This window comes from Nilaparvata lugens, chromosome 7, assembly GCF_014356525.2.
Source record: "Nilaparvata lugens isolate BPH chromosome 7, ASM1435652v1, whole genome shotgun sequence".
NCBI classification, from domain to species: Eukaryota; Metazoa; Arthropoda; class Insecta; order Hemiptera; family Delphacidae; genus Nilaparvata; species Nilaparvata lugens.
The window spans coordinates 10,529,543-10,544,410 of NC_052510.1; the positions used below are offsets into that span (position 1 = coordinate 10,529,543).

At 34.4% G+C, this 14,868-nt stretch overlaps 1 protein-coding gene across 1 annotated transcript; it reads right to left on the bottom strand.

The window, feature by feature from the left end:
* Nucleotides 1-981: 981 nt before the first annotated feature.
* On the bottom strand, nt 982-14,541 carry LOC111053116 (aminoacyl tRNA synthase complex-interacting multifunctional protein 1). The gene is made up of 5 exons (XM_039433655.1): nt 14,266-14,541; nt 9,743-9,865; nt 5,674-5,779; nt 3,760-3,890; nt 982-2,136 (listed from the first exon to the last, which is right to left on the bottom strand). The coding sequence occupies exons 1-5, from the start codon at nt 14,389-14,391 to the stop codon at nt 1,762-1,764; spliced, it is 861 nt and encodes a 286-aa protein (XP_039289589.1). The 5' UTR covers nt 14,392-14,541; the 3' UTR covers nt 982-1,761.
* Between the last annotated feature and the right edge of the window lie 327 nt (nt 14,542-14,868).

The window sequence follows — 14,868 nt, forward strand, 5'->3', positions numbered from 1 at the left end:
ATATGTCGCACCTTGGGAGGAGACTGTTCCAACTCGAAAATGGTCAATTTTGAGCCAAGGGTGTATTTTAGATGGTTTCTATGCACTTTATTCGGTGGAAGACTGTCCCAAGTCAAAACTCGTTCCAGTTATTCTATATATATCACGGAATGTTCAGTATTCCTATTTTGAAAACCAATGCAATCATTTACAGGAAGACTGTGCCATTTCGATTAGAATAGTCTTACATTCCAATTCAGCCATATTATGAATAAAAACTAAAAACATAAATACAGGCCACTTTTAAGAAGTAATAATGAAACTAAAACAGTTGGAATCAGAGAAATTGAGTGATTCTAAGAGCAGAAAATCAAGTTTGTATACCTATGAAAACTTTAAAACTGCTCTCCTGAATAAACTGAAGTTTTTGAGTTGGAACAGTCTTCCTCCCGAGGTGCGAGTGATCATAGAGTTGAGTGGGTAATTGTGCACTAAGCCCAGACTCTAACAATTATTGTTAGAAATCAGTCACTGGTGTTTTTTTCGTATAAGTGTCTATGTCCACTCAAGCAAGTGCAACAATATAATATGGTGAGATTCACTTAAAACTGTCAGCATTCCTTGTCTAACATTGCTAGAGAGTAAATTATTATTTCAATCTTTAGGAATCCTACCATTATGCTTCCACTGCAGTCAAATATGTCCGACCAAATCTAATCCGACCTTTATACTTCCCTTCACTACAGTAAAAATATACCAGCAATCCATTCGACCACTAAGCTTCCATTAAAGTGAAAATTTGTCAATCTTCATAAGAATATTATTATTATTATTTCTAGCACATAAGAGAAAACACTTTACAGTTTTATAATACTAATTTAAACAGGAAACACACGTTAGAGATAGATTAAAAACACATAGTTGTCTACAACTAGATCGTTGAGAAAGATTGGCTAAGCCACCGAAAATTTCGAAAATAATGGAAGTTTCCAAGTGTTTTTAATCTATCTCTATCCTGTGTTTCCTGTTTGAATTAGTATCATTATTTCGATATACAAGTGTGTAAACTTTGTTGAGTTGCCATACTAGATATTCTGCGTCGGATCATCTCGACTTGTCATCCGCTTACAGTTGCTTCCGTAGGGATTGTAGGCGACTTCTGCGAGTGTGACTGTCGAGTGTTTTAATGTGTCTCTTGTCTGTTGAGTTGATGTTGTATGTTTTTTTGAATCCACTTTTGCACTAGTCTTCAAGGGTATGATTAGTACTGATTCTGTTTTTTTCTATTATTTTTCCTCTTCTTTCTTTGTAATTTTTCAATATTCTTCTTTTCTGTACATGTATAATGAACTATTGTAATTGTGTTGTTATGGAAGCAATTTTTGGGATAAATCCTGTATGCTTCCATGTTTTTCATAAATAAATAAATAAATAAATATATGAATGAATAAATAAATATTCAAAACGCCTTCAATAATATATTATATTACCGGTCGGAATCCTATGAAGGTTGACATAGGTACATTATTTTTACTGCAGTGGAAGCAAAATGAATCCGACCATTATGCTTCTATATTTCAATATATTTATTCGAAAATACAATTTCAATAAAAACCGTTTACATATTATATTTATAGCTTGTGTTGCTTCCCATTATACCTTCCCATCATACCATTATACTTTCCAATAATAATAATAATTATTATTATCATACAGACAATGCTGACAGTTCAAGGTGAACCTCACTACATTACAATCTATTGCATCCCCATATCAACAATTCTAGGCCACCGAACAGTCACTCATATTCTTGGTCGTAATGAACCCCTTACTATCCCCGCAAGTGACCGCAACATCATTGTAGACGAGAACCTTGTCGCTGTTGATCCTGAGCTGTTTGGCGACCGTTTCGAACACCTTCTCCTTTGGGTTGAGTTCGGCGTCGGGCATGCATTCGACCCCCTCCACCTGAAGTCGCTGGCCCGGCCTGGCATCGGCTGGACTGCGCAGAGGCTCCACACTTTTGTCACTTACTGCGCATAGCAGCATGCCGTACGACTTGACGCCGCGAAGTTTGGCCGGCTTCAGGTTGCAAGCGACCACCACCGGAGTCGCCAGAAGGTTTTCTTTCGAGATGTGCTTCCGGATGCCGCTTATCTGTCAAATCGACAACAACTGATTCAGCACTATTGGCACCTTAGGCCAGTTATAGATTAGACACGGCCCATTGTATATTCATACTGAAAGTCGATGAAGCCAACATCTAACTGCCAAATCCGCCCACCTTGACGTCACAAAAGTTTGTTGTGTAGGTGTTTGTGGTGTTTAACTTACATTGTTGTTATTCAATGCATTGTTGTTAGCTTGGTTGTGACGTCAAGGTGGGCGGATTTGGCAGTTAGATGTTGGCTTCAGAGGCTAGGCTTCCCAGCGTGTCTATTCTATAAATGGTCCAAGATTGGCACACAAAAAATCCATTCAACCACACAAGAAGAATAGAGTGGTTCAGAGAGGTAAGCACTAAACATATGTTTTATATGGCGATATCTTGTATCGATTATTCCAGTGTTCTTTATGAAGCGTACTCGTTTTAACCATGTTAAAATGTCTTAACCAGGTTTGGGCATAGGATTAGTAGTAAATTCATCGCTGTTAGCTGATATACAGAGTGAGTCAGATTGAAGGTTTAGTTTTTAAAGAAATATTGATAAAGATCAATCAGCCGCTATTTTGGATGAAAGTATCATAGAACAATTTTATTGATGTCATCTTTCTCGTTTTGAAAATGCCTTTAAAATTATGTATCACATAATGGGTGTTTACATTCAAAATAAATTAGTTACAACCCCTCATTTCTTTAAAAACTAAAACTCCAATCAGCCGCCATTTTGGATAAGTATCCAATAACTTATCCTGAAAGTTACTGTATTATATCTACACCAGTCTCCAACTTATTGAAGGGTTCCCATACAATAAGATTTCAAGGATACCTTATTTATCAAGATTGGTCAAAGAATAACAGATAAATTAATTCTTTCCGTACAATCATACTTTTACAAGACAAACAAGATCATCTGAAAAACATTGTAAAATCAGTTGTATGTCCATATGGAGCCATACCGAGTTTCAAAGCTTCATCTCAAATACAATTGGAATTAAAAAATTAATATTGACGTCTAAATGGTGAAAAGTGGTCATGCATGCAGTACGAAAAGAATTAATTTATCTGTTATTCTTTCACCAATCTCAATAAATACGGTATCCTTGAAATCTTGATAAAATTTGCCAACTTTTTTGTCACTTGTAAATTTTCTGTAAAGTGAATGGTTTTCGTGAAATTTGCCATCAAAAATTTAAAATGTGGCCGCCATTTTGAAAGTTCTTTTATTTTTAAAGTTGAGCCTTCATTGAAATATTCATGCCAAATTTCAGATAAATACAACATTTCGTTTTTGAGATAAAAATTACTAAGTGAAAAAAACAAAATGGCAGCTATAAGGATAACTGATGAGTTTTGGACACTTCAAATACGATATTTTTAGTCTTCTATCATCCAGGAACAATACCCTAGAATTTTTGACACTACTTCTGAAACACCCTGTATAATAATAAGTGGTTTACAATTTCTATTTGTGTTTTCATTATGGAAAAGTACCACAACATCACACACAACACAACTGTAAAGCCAATAAAAAAATGCTGCAATCCTCTACATAATGCTTCGATCATAGAGGAATACGAAATAGAAAAGAATAATAATAATATTGTAATATTACTCACAACAGTCCTTGGCTGTTCTTCACCAACATCGATTGTTTCAACGTACAGATTTTCTGCCTGAGGATGTTCGTTCACTTCCAGGATTTTCCCCATACGCAGGTCCAGCCGGCCGAAATGTACAGGTAAGGCAGCTACAACAATATTAATGAAAATGGCTAATGAAACATGCACAGTAAATAAAATAAATAAAAATTCATCGAGTTCGAATGTTCAACACAAAAGAAAGCAATGCAATTTTTGAGAGAAATTGAGTAAACTGGCGGATATTCATGCGGTATCAATCTTTATTATTATTATTTATACTGTATTTGTATGACGAAAGATTAAAATGGATTAATAATGCATAATACTAATTTAATAATGTTATATCTAATAATGTTATAATACAAGGGGTCCAAGTGACATATTGTTAGTTTCGAGAAAATTGAGCCTAAAGTTTACTTACATTAATTCTTCTTTCATGAAATGAATATAGAATTGATATTCACCTATTCCTATAACTATTCAGTATACTTTTACCAAATCAAACGTACTGTTTCATGTCTCAAATTGCTCTCCTTTCTCAATTATCAGTTAAATGGTGATAATAAGTATCACCTGTACCCCTTGTTTACCAAACAAAACTCTATTGTCTAGCTACACCTAAATCTATCAAATTTACCAGCAATTGAACAATCATAAATGACCTCATTGCAATATTATCTGATTCGATAATTGGTTCTTGAGGTATCTTTTGCTTGGTGACATGGCTAGGTGACATCAAGGTAAAATTTAATTTAATGGATACGGACAACCATTGTCCTGTAAATAAGGATCCAAGTCACTTGGACCCCTTGTTTAATCAAATAAACAGCTGTTTGAAAATGTAGTTTACAAATTTTACACCAGATGTCAGCACTGATTAGACTTACGCCTCTTGACATACCTCTTGTATACTAGATTTTTACCACTTTCAGCTATCGATTATTGTAGCTAACTCAAAAAAATGAAAAATGTCACTTGGACCCCTTGTATTCTGACCCCCACACATAGTTTCATAGGGTATCTTCAATACAGGGTGGGTGAAAAGTCCGAGAACGGCTTAATATCTCAGACAAAAAGGTGATTTGATGATGGTGGGTGTGATTGGGGATCCGACTCAAATTGGAAATACTACTTTCTTGTAACTTCAAAAATCTGGTCCGCCATTTTGAATGAAACTTTGTTTTTTTTAATTAGGAAGGTGATCATGCGATACATGATTTCGATACCAAATTTCAAAAAAAATGAATGGTGAAAACCGCACATCGATATCTCAAACCGTTTCGAAGATATTCACAATATTAATCCCCAAGTAGGATCCCCAATCACACCCACCATCAAATTACCTTTGTGTATGAGATATCAAGACGTTCTCGGATTTTGCACCCACTCTGTATAAGATAATAAGATATTCTGATAGGAATCAAGGTATCTTAACCCTTATCTATTATCTCTGGTAATAGGTAGCAATAAAGGACATGATAATGAATAAATATGCTATCAATAATGAGTTTGGGATTGTCTGATTCGTAAATTAATGCTTTTGCACTGATTTATCAATCCTGTTGGTTGAACCAGTATTTTCCTCTTTAAAAAATAGATAAGTACTAGGAATTGTTTGAACCACTAGAATTATCTGAGTTGATAGTTTTTACTCGATGAATTAGTACAAAAAAACTTACAACAGAAGAAGAATTACATCAGTAAAATATCAACAGTATAACAGAACAGAAAATGAATTGAAAATATAAATGGAACTGTGAGATATTTTTTGCTGGAAGCATACTCTGATCAGTGATCTGTGTTGATTTTGAAATACATTTTTACAATTTTATACTTTTTAGTGTTTTCCTAGTAAAACGAGTGGTTTGAAGAATTTAATAAAGATCTTACCTTTTTCTTGGGTTTTTGGAGCTGAAATTTTGGCTGTCTTTGGTTTCTGTTCTTGTTTCTTTTCCTGTTTCGGTGTTTTACTGATGTTTGCACCGGGAATTTCAATCTGGAATAAAGTAAAATTATAAAATGAATGGATGGAAACAAGGAACCATGAAGAAATTATATTTAGAATGTTCATAAAAAAGAGGAGAAATTTTGTTACAGAGTTCATACTTCATAAGGTATGTTCTATTCTATTGAAAAGACTACTTTAAAAAGACGAAGTGTTTACGACACGCAAAAACTACAAAAAAATTAGCTTCGAAAGTTAAAAGTGTAGTTCTCGAAGACAAGCTTTTGTTTGCGATGCCGCACCTGCTATGCGCGTATACCGTGAGGTGTTTATTTTTAAAGCTTCCCAGACACTCTAATCAGAGTATACGAATTGTCAAAAATTTATAATACATACAGTATTACAAAAAAGAAGAAAAAAAATCACACAAAGGAACCCTCTCTACACACAAACTCTTCTGTGGTATAGAATACTCCAAGCATCAAAAACTTTTTAACTCCTCCTCAAAAACATCGACATCTTCACAATTTTTCAAATGAATAGGAAGCTTTCTAATAAATTTAAGGCCCATGTAGGTTTTTTCTCAAAAAGAGCTGTTCTGTGATACAGTGAAGCATAGTCTCCTCTATTTCTACTATTGTATTCCATACGAATCAGCATTTCTAGTCATTGTCTTTCTTCTAACATGCATAATCACCTCATAGATATAAATAGAGGGAACGGTTAGTATGCCTAATTATTTAAAGTAGTTCCTACAGGACTCTAAAGGCATAATACATTTGATCGCTCCAACAGTTTTTTTTTGGAGCTTGAACACCCTCTCCAGTTCTGGCACGACCCACCCCACACAATAATGGCAAAGCGGGTGTGTGACATTATGAGTGAGTGGTAGACTGCCATTGTGAGTTAGGTATCATTCAATCTTCTTATTTGTCAGAGTGCAAAGATTCCAGATGCAACCCTCCCTCAGAGCTGATCAGTATAGCAATCCCAAGAGAGATGCTGATCCAGAGCAACCCCTAGGAATTTCACGAAATGAGGCTGGTTAACATTTTTTTCATTTATCATAAAAATTGTAAGCATACATTAGTCAATAGTTTTTCCATTTACATATTTGTTTTATTATCTTTCACACTTGTTTTCTTGGTTCTTATTTTGTACTAAAAGTAAATTTTATTATCATGGCGATTCTGTTGCTTAAGCCGCCATTTTGTCACACCGTTGAGGGGGAGGAGACTGTCTAGCTAGGCCAATGGCAGGCGTTCATGCCCTCGACCAATAGCAGTACTCGCCTACTAGTATAAATTCTGCTGCTCTTGTATTTAGTTTTAGTTTATCAGAGATTGACAATGGTGTAATAACCGAAACCGGTCTTTCTAATTAACAATAAATCAGTGGTTTTTTGACAATTTCTTAGTCTTTTTCATTCAATATGAATAATTACCACAATATCAACTTCTCAACTACACAAAAAATTAATAAGTTGATATATCCTGGAATTATTTCTATGTGTAAACTGTAAAAAATGGGATTTTGATTCATTAATTCCTAATTAAAGTTGAGAGAGGTACTGGGCTATGGCATTAATGTTCATGAAAGATTCTATTTCTAACACACTTGCATCCTGAGAGCTGCAAATGTATGATGTGTCATCGGCATACATTAAAACTCTACCCTGAGATATAACTTTTGGCACATAATTTACATATAGCAAAAACAACAAAGGGCCAAGTATAGAGCCCTGTGGTACACCAGCCTTCACTGATTCTCTATCCGATAAGTAATGAATTATCTTCCCGTATTATTTCCACACACTGAGACCTATCCAGGAGATAGGACCTGAACCATTTAAGTTCAACATCTCTCACACCCACCAACTCCAGCTTCCTTAACAAAATTGAATGGCCAACGCAATCGAAAGCTTTGCTTAGATCCAGAAAACCCTTATCCATCATATCAATTGATATAGCTCGATTACTGTTATCATATCAACTGATAGCTCGCGTGTGACGCGCGAGTTACTATCCAACGGTACTGTCGAATCTAGGCAACTATCAGAGAGGAGTTTATCCTGCGTGGCAGTGGAACCTCCTATACATCCAGGAAGTGGCGCTACTGCAGTTTCGGCGGTACGTGGGCCAGGTGAGGCTCAAAAGTTTAATTCAATTGAAAGTATCCTCTAACTTACAAGTCTGGAAAAATACTCGTAGTCTCAAATAGAATAGATTTTATTCCTTCAAGTAACAACTACTGTAAACGTCTCAAAAGGTGGGAGCTTGCACGTCCACCGAGCAGGAGGCGCCCAACAGGGGATGCGAGCATTTCGGATAGAGAGACGAGTGTGAGAGGGTGGGGGTTACGAAATACTATGATGCTACTTCCAGAGGGACATACTCCCAGCGGTCAAATGGGATTGATACATGGCTCCCTTACACAAGTACACTGTTCACGTCATCACTGCCAGTCCCATTATTTGTCCTGCTCTCACTCTCTCACTGACGAAGAGATAACGGTATAAATGTTTTTCGATAACCATCTGTTGTATAACAACCATTCCTCCCTATTCGCCTTATTCGTTCAACCTAGACCTCTTGCTAAGTTTCACCTGCATTTTTCATTAGATACTTTAAGGCTTGATTGAATCGGAGGTTGATTTGAATTGTGTAGCATTCGGTTGCGTAATTTCCTTTTTTTATAAGAAGGAATAAAAAATGGAGTGATAAAACACAATGATTAAGATATCATGATAATTTTTGTAATGAAGTCTAGTTCTTTCTGTAATTTTCTAAAAAAAGATGAAGGAGTGAGACAATTTTCTCCATATTTTTATAAAAATGAATAAAAAATGGAGTGATAAAACACCATGATTAAGATATCATAATAATTTTTGAGTCTAGCTTTTTCTGTAATTTTCTAAAAAAATGTGAATGAGTGAGACAATTTTTTTGAACAACAAACTCAATCTGTATAATGGTTCAAATTATTTTTTTCACATTGTCTCTGTCATAAAGACAAATAAAATGAAAAATCAAAATAGCCTATTAGAATGAATGATTGAGACAATATGTTTCTTCAACCAATTTGACAGTAATCATTCATTGAAGATTATTCTTAATGAATGATTGATCGTACAATCATGGTTCTAGCCCAATCTTTTATTTTCAATTAGAATGGAATTACAGGTTAGAAATCTGAATCTCATTAAGTAGGCTAATACGTTTTCATAATACAACGTATTGTAGTGTTTTGCTTGAAGCATCCTTAGGATACTGTAGTGAATTTGAATTTCACTCCTTCAGTCGGGGAACGTAATGTCGGCTGCTAGTGAGAGCGAAATGGCATCACTCTTGATGACGTCACGGACGTTCACTTTGTTACGTTCAATCTGTGAGTGCCCAAACACATTCTGACCGCTGGGCGCTAGTTGCACATTCCCTTCCAAAAACAGAGGCGTTACCCATGGATCCCACAGTCTGGAATATTTCACATGCCTGCTACTTTCAGAGACAGAGACATGCCTAATTCAGTTACAAATTATTGACCATTTTATTAAGAGTTGTAATAGAAAAGCAATATGATTATTCTCTGAAAAATGATTGTAATGCCTATGAAATATTTCAAAACTTGTATAAAATTTTGGTTTAATGGAGTAAACACTAAAAATTAGTCCCATCTAAAAGACCTACAATACCTACGAAATATTGAAAAAACATATTTGAGTAATCTGACTAGTGTTTACTCCATTAAACCAATTTTATACAAGTTTTGAAATATTTCATAGGCATTACTATGAAATATTTCAAAACTTGTATAAAATTTTGGTTTAATGGAGTAAACACTAAAAATTAGTCTCATCTAAAAGACCTACAATACCTATGAAATATTGAAAAAACATATTTGAGTAATCTGACTGGCGTTTATTTATTCATTGACTGGCGTTTTGAGGATTTGAATGAACTAAGCCAGTAAAACATAACTTACAACTCATTAATAAGTATTTGAAAAGATACTCACGTGTGAAACTCCATTCTTTTTTTGGAGATTAATTAGTTCTTCCTTACTTTTTAAAACTTCTTTTTGCAGTAAGGCATTCTCTTTCTCTTCAGTGGCAACTGCAGCCACAACAAAACCGGCAATCTAGAAACAAAAACCCTGGTTATTTGGTTAATTCTAACAAATCTTTATGTTATCATGTGCAAAATGTGTATTTTCAGAATTAATAAATAATATTGTTGAGTTTTTGTTGGAAGTCTTACTTAACCTTTTAGTCGTGAACCTGGGTCCCAGGCAATTTTTGTTATAGTTATAATTTTGCCTCCATTCTCTTTACTGTCTATTGTGACCCATGTAAATTCATATCAGTAGACACTTAAGCTTGATGTAGAGTGTTAGTGCTCTGTGACTTGTTTTCGTGAAATGACGCTTCTGGGTCACGACTGACCTAAGGGTCACGACTAACGTAACTTTTTTTCATTTCTTCAAATGCACATTTTTATGCAATAGTGATTGGATTTAAGCAGTCGATAGGCCTATGTACATTTTAAACAGAGAGTTCGAAGAATGTACAAATTGACATCTAGATCCCAATTTCAATTACATTAGTGATGCTAAAAATAAAATCATAGTTCAAGATAAGAATACTGACCCTGAGTAGGATGATCTCAGTGAAATCAATGAACTTCATGTGATCCTAGGGACACGAAACCTCAGCTAAAAGTGAACTTTATATGACCTTATTTATATATTTTTCATGTTTCTAGTAGTGTTTCATGTAGGTTTTAGGATTTATAATAGTATTCATCACTATAATTTCATAATTTTTGCGAAGATTGTGCAACATGAACTTGAGGGTAGGGTAAAAACTACCCTAAGAATGAACTATGACCTTCCAATTTTTTCCTATCTTTCTAGTAGTGTAGCATATAAGATCCATTATAGTATTCATCACTATATTTATTTGTTTAGGCTACTTCAATTTCAATTTATTCATAACACACAAAAATACAATGAGTAAAGACAATGAATAACAAAACTATAACAGTAACAATGATATTAAAAGACAATATTGCTAAAATCGTGTGTGCTGGAAGAAAGAGGGGAAAAATACCTTGCCAACTATGGTTTCCCATGTAATAGGCAGGTAAGGTATAACTGAAAGGGAAGGGTGTGTGATAGGGAAGTGGAAGAAGGTAGGTAGATAGGCATGGCTGAGGGAAGGTACATGCATCAAAAGCAAAAATGTCAAACATGATTGAAATTGAAACAGTAGCGATCATTAACCTTATTATCTTCATCTGATCTGAAGTAACCAGATTATAGAAAGATTCACATTAATTTGTCGGAATTGTTTGAATGGGGAGCATTGATGCTATTAATGAGGAATACTGACAGTCAACGAACTGTTATGCATATTCTCCAATATTTTTATCGAAAGCTACCTTCATCTATTTTCTTTGGTAGAACAATCAATGTTTCAGAATAATTGATTCATAGGAAAAGCGCCTTACTTCTAAGGAAGATATTTTTACATTGGTAAAAGCAACAACAGCTATTTGACCGTTTTAATAAATAACCCCTTTCTTTCGCCCAAGTTGAATTTTGGCCGAATTTCTTCACTCTATGCAAACAGATTCCACAACGGACACTTCTGAAGTTTTAAAAATACCCTCCATATATCATACTTAATTATTAGAATTTCATCGAAATTGTTTAAGTAGTTTTCGCGATCTGTCGGATATACAAACAAAATTAGTCTTGATAGAATAGGATCAATTGATAGAAGCAACTCCCGTCATAAAAGTTTGTTTTATGAAAAACTAGCCGTCAGGCTCGCTTCGCTCGCCATATCCGTCTAGCCAGGGGGCTCAAACACTGCCATTATAACGTGGACCTCTCTATAGTAGTTCTATTTAATAAAAAAAAAATATTCAATAGTAAATACTTCGTGATGGGAAAAAGCATTAAAGAGTGTTCTATGCATATCTTGAATGTTGTATGCATGCATAAGCTTACGATATCTTTCCTCTATGATACCGTATCGTATTATATTGATTTTATATAAGACTAGCCGTCAGGCTTGCTTCGCTCGCCATATGTTTAGCCAGGGGGCTCTGCCCCCTGGACCCCCGACTGGATCGTCCAAGAATGAGATCAGCAGGCTCGCTTCGCTCGCCTGCATTTTTCATTTGAGCATTTTTATCATATGTTAGGACGATCCAGTCGGGGGTCCAGACTAAACGGATATGGCGAGCGAAGCGAGCCTGACTTCTAGTAATATAATATTCCCAGGATTAAAGTAGCAGTGCCCAATCAATTTTTCCGCGATAAATGCATTTAAATCTTCAACTTGGTGCCAACCTAACAAAGTCAACTCAACTTAATGCCAACCTGACAAAATTATTAATTTAGTTGCCATTTAACAACTGTTTCGAAGAGGTACTCTCTCTAGATTATAGTTCTATGGTAACATATGATATGGAAATTTGAATTATAATATTAAGAGATTAGGAGAAGAAGAATATACATGCTAAAAGACGAACTTTAAACCCTTAAAAACCACTCTTAGAGTTGAGATATCGCCAAAATATTTCTTAGTGAGCACCTAGGACGTATAAGGAATCTATATTCCAAGTTTTGTTGCAATCCATCCAGTAGTTTTCCAGAAATCGTGATCAGTGAGATAAGAATTTTATAAGTATAGATTATAGTACTTAGATAAATAAGTTGCCGTCTAATTGTTTCAATATTAGTACCTACTATAGCCTTTATTAATTACTTATTTGAAGTAGGTCTCAAGCGGTAATGTCTATTTAATGAGTTGTTGGTGCATGGAAAATTGGTTCTATTTTTTATTAAATATTTAATTACATTTTTAACATATAACTGTCTAACTGTCAAAACCTTGAATTCCTCGAATATAAGGTCAGTCGGGAAAAATCTGGGTTTAACAGTTCTTTCAAATGGGAACTAAATGTATAGGCCTACTTTATACATGGGAAATACATAATTTATATAAAATAATAATCAAACGTTACTTTTCACTACCCTGAAAATGCAAGGTTTTATAAATTTACTTATTTTTATAAATATAATAAGGATTGATTCCTGCTTTACATAAGTTCTCGTTGCGTTTATCAATAACCCTTGGACACATTAGAATCATAGAATCTATATATATAAAAATGTTATGTTGGTTTGTGTACGCTTCAAAAACTCCAAAAGTACTGCACCGATTAAGTTGAAATTTTAACATGATATAAAATCCGCATCAAGGATTGTTTTTGGTCTATCAAATTTATAATCCGACTTCAGGACTCTTTCCTACTGTCCTTCGAAGTTTACATGTAATCCTTATGGGAGAAGATTTGTGAGCTGGCCTCACACAGAAATAAAAAATAATTAGCTGTTATAATCATCGCGTCATCCAACAGCCGTTGGTAGATGTGTTTTTTCATTTTCTTTATTTCTACTGATTCACAAAATTTTAATTTTAATAATAATTTTAACATGTTTAAAATTTTAACATGAGAATAATTTGTGGATTTAAGTGAAATTTTTTAATATTTTTTGTGATTGTGAAGGAAGATTTTGGTTTGTATTTATATTTTGAAATTAATTAATCTGATAAATCCAAAAACATTGTAGTACATACATTTTTTGGACTCAAAACAGTGTGTGAATTAAGTTATTATTTACATAACCTCTAGACCGTGTATTCCAAATTAAGGTTAAAAGCAGTTTTGGGCGAATGCCTGTTGTTTTTACCTGCATTGAATCTATTGTCTATGAATAAATAAAATGAAATAATGCCGCGGTGTGAACGACGTCCAAACTTGGGTCGTAGAGCTCGGAATGCTGTAAATTTAGAATATGCACGGGAAAATCAGCAGCAAGGAGATATACCATTCAATTCCCCAGCAAGGTACATTCAACTATATCTAAAAATGCAAACTGCTGTACAACTAGCACATAGGAAGTCCATATTGAGATATAAAATACTGATTGATGGATAATTTTCATAATAATATAGTGCATTAGATTAAGCTAAGGCTAAGCACACCTGAGGAGGCGCGGCTTGGTGATACAAAGTGTTGATCTTATGGAGATAGCCTTATCACACCGTTCCACGCCATGCCCGATACAGTGTGTGTGAGTTCTTTCATTCAAACCAATAAGGAAGAAGTACTTGGATGCAAAATGCCGCATCGCGCCTCCTCAGGTGTACATCCAGCTAAAGTTTGTCTTGAGATGCATTAACTGTTTGGCGGTACGAAGTTCGCCGGGCCAGCTAGAAAAATTATATTTTTAAATACTCAATATGAAAGAAGTGGGTCCCTGAGACACGACTACCTTCAGTAAAAAAGGGGCACGACTATAATTATATATTACTGTGGAGAAAGTTTAGTCTACTATTTTTTTATAGAAAAGTAAGTTGATGCATTTCAAATTATGCTTACAGTATGATCTTATAAGTGATAAAGCATGGGTGATTAAAAATAGTGTTAAACTAAAACTATCAATGACTGAATAAGTTATACCTCTTTTTCTACCACTGAAATCAGACTTTCAATTTCGTTTGCAAGGTGATCGAGTCTTGTAGCTTTAAGATTTCCAGCCATTCTAGAGTAATACAGTGAAGATCTAAAAAAATTCAAGACCCTCATAAGCTCAAAAAGTAAATTAGTAAAGCACGTGTACTCTGTACTTTCTGATATTCAATAAAATTTCACAGGTCAGAACCAGATTGCCGATTTCAAGAATTCTGTCGTCAAACACGTCGTCGTCATAACCTAAAAAGACTTCCATACATACTTGAAAAGTGAAAACTTGATTATTTCCATGCAAAGGAGACACAGGTGGCACTGTATTACAAAAAATATAAACTTTTCTATATTATTAAGTGATAAAAATTTGAATATGGAATTTTTATTAAGCTACTTCAAAATTAATATTTATAAAAACAACTTTGTTTTGACATAATTTCAAATTAAGTTTAAAAATTGAAATGATTGGCTATCGACTATTATCAAATCGATCACTATCATCCTATCATCTATCGACTCAAAGTCGAAGCAGTTTCAAATATCGAAGTATCCGCATCATCGACATATCCTTTTACAAAGTTTTCAAGTTTTCGATAT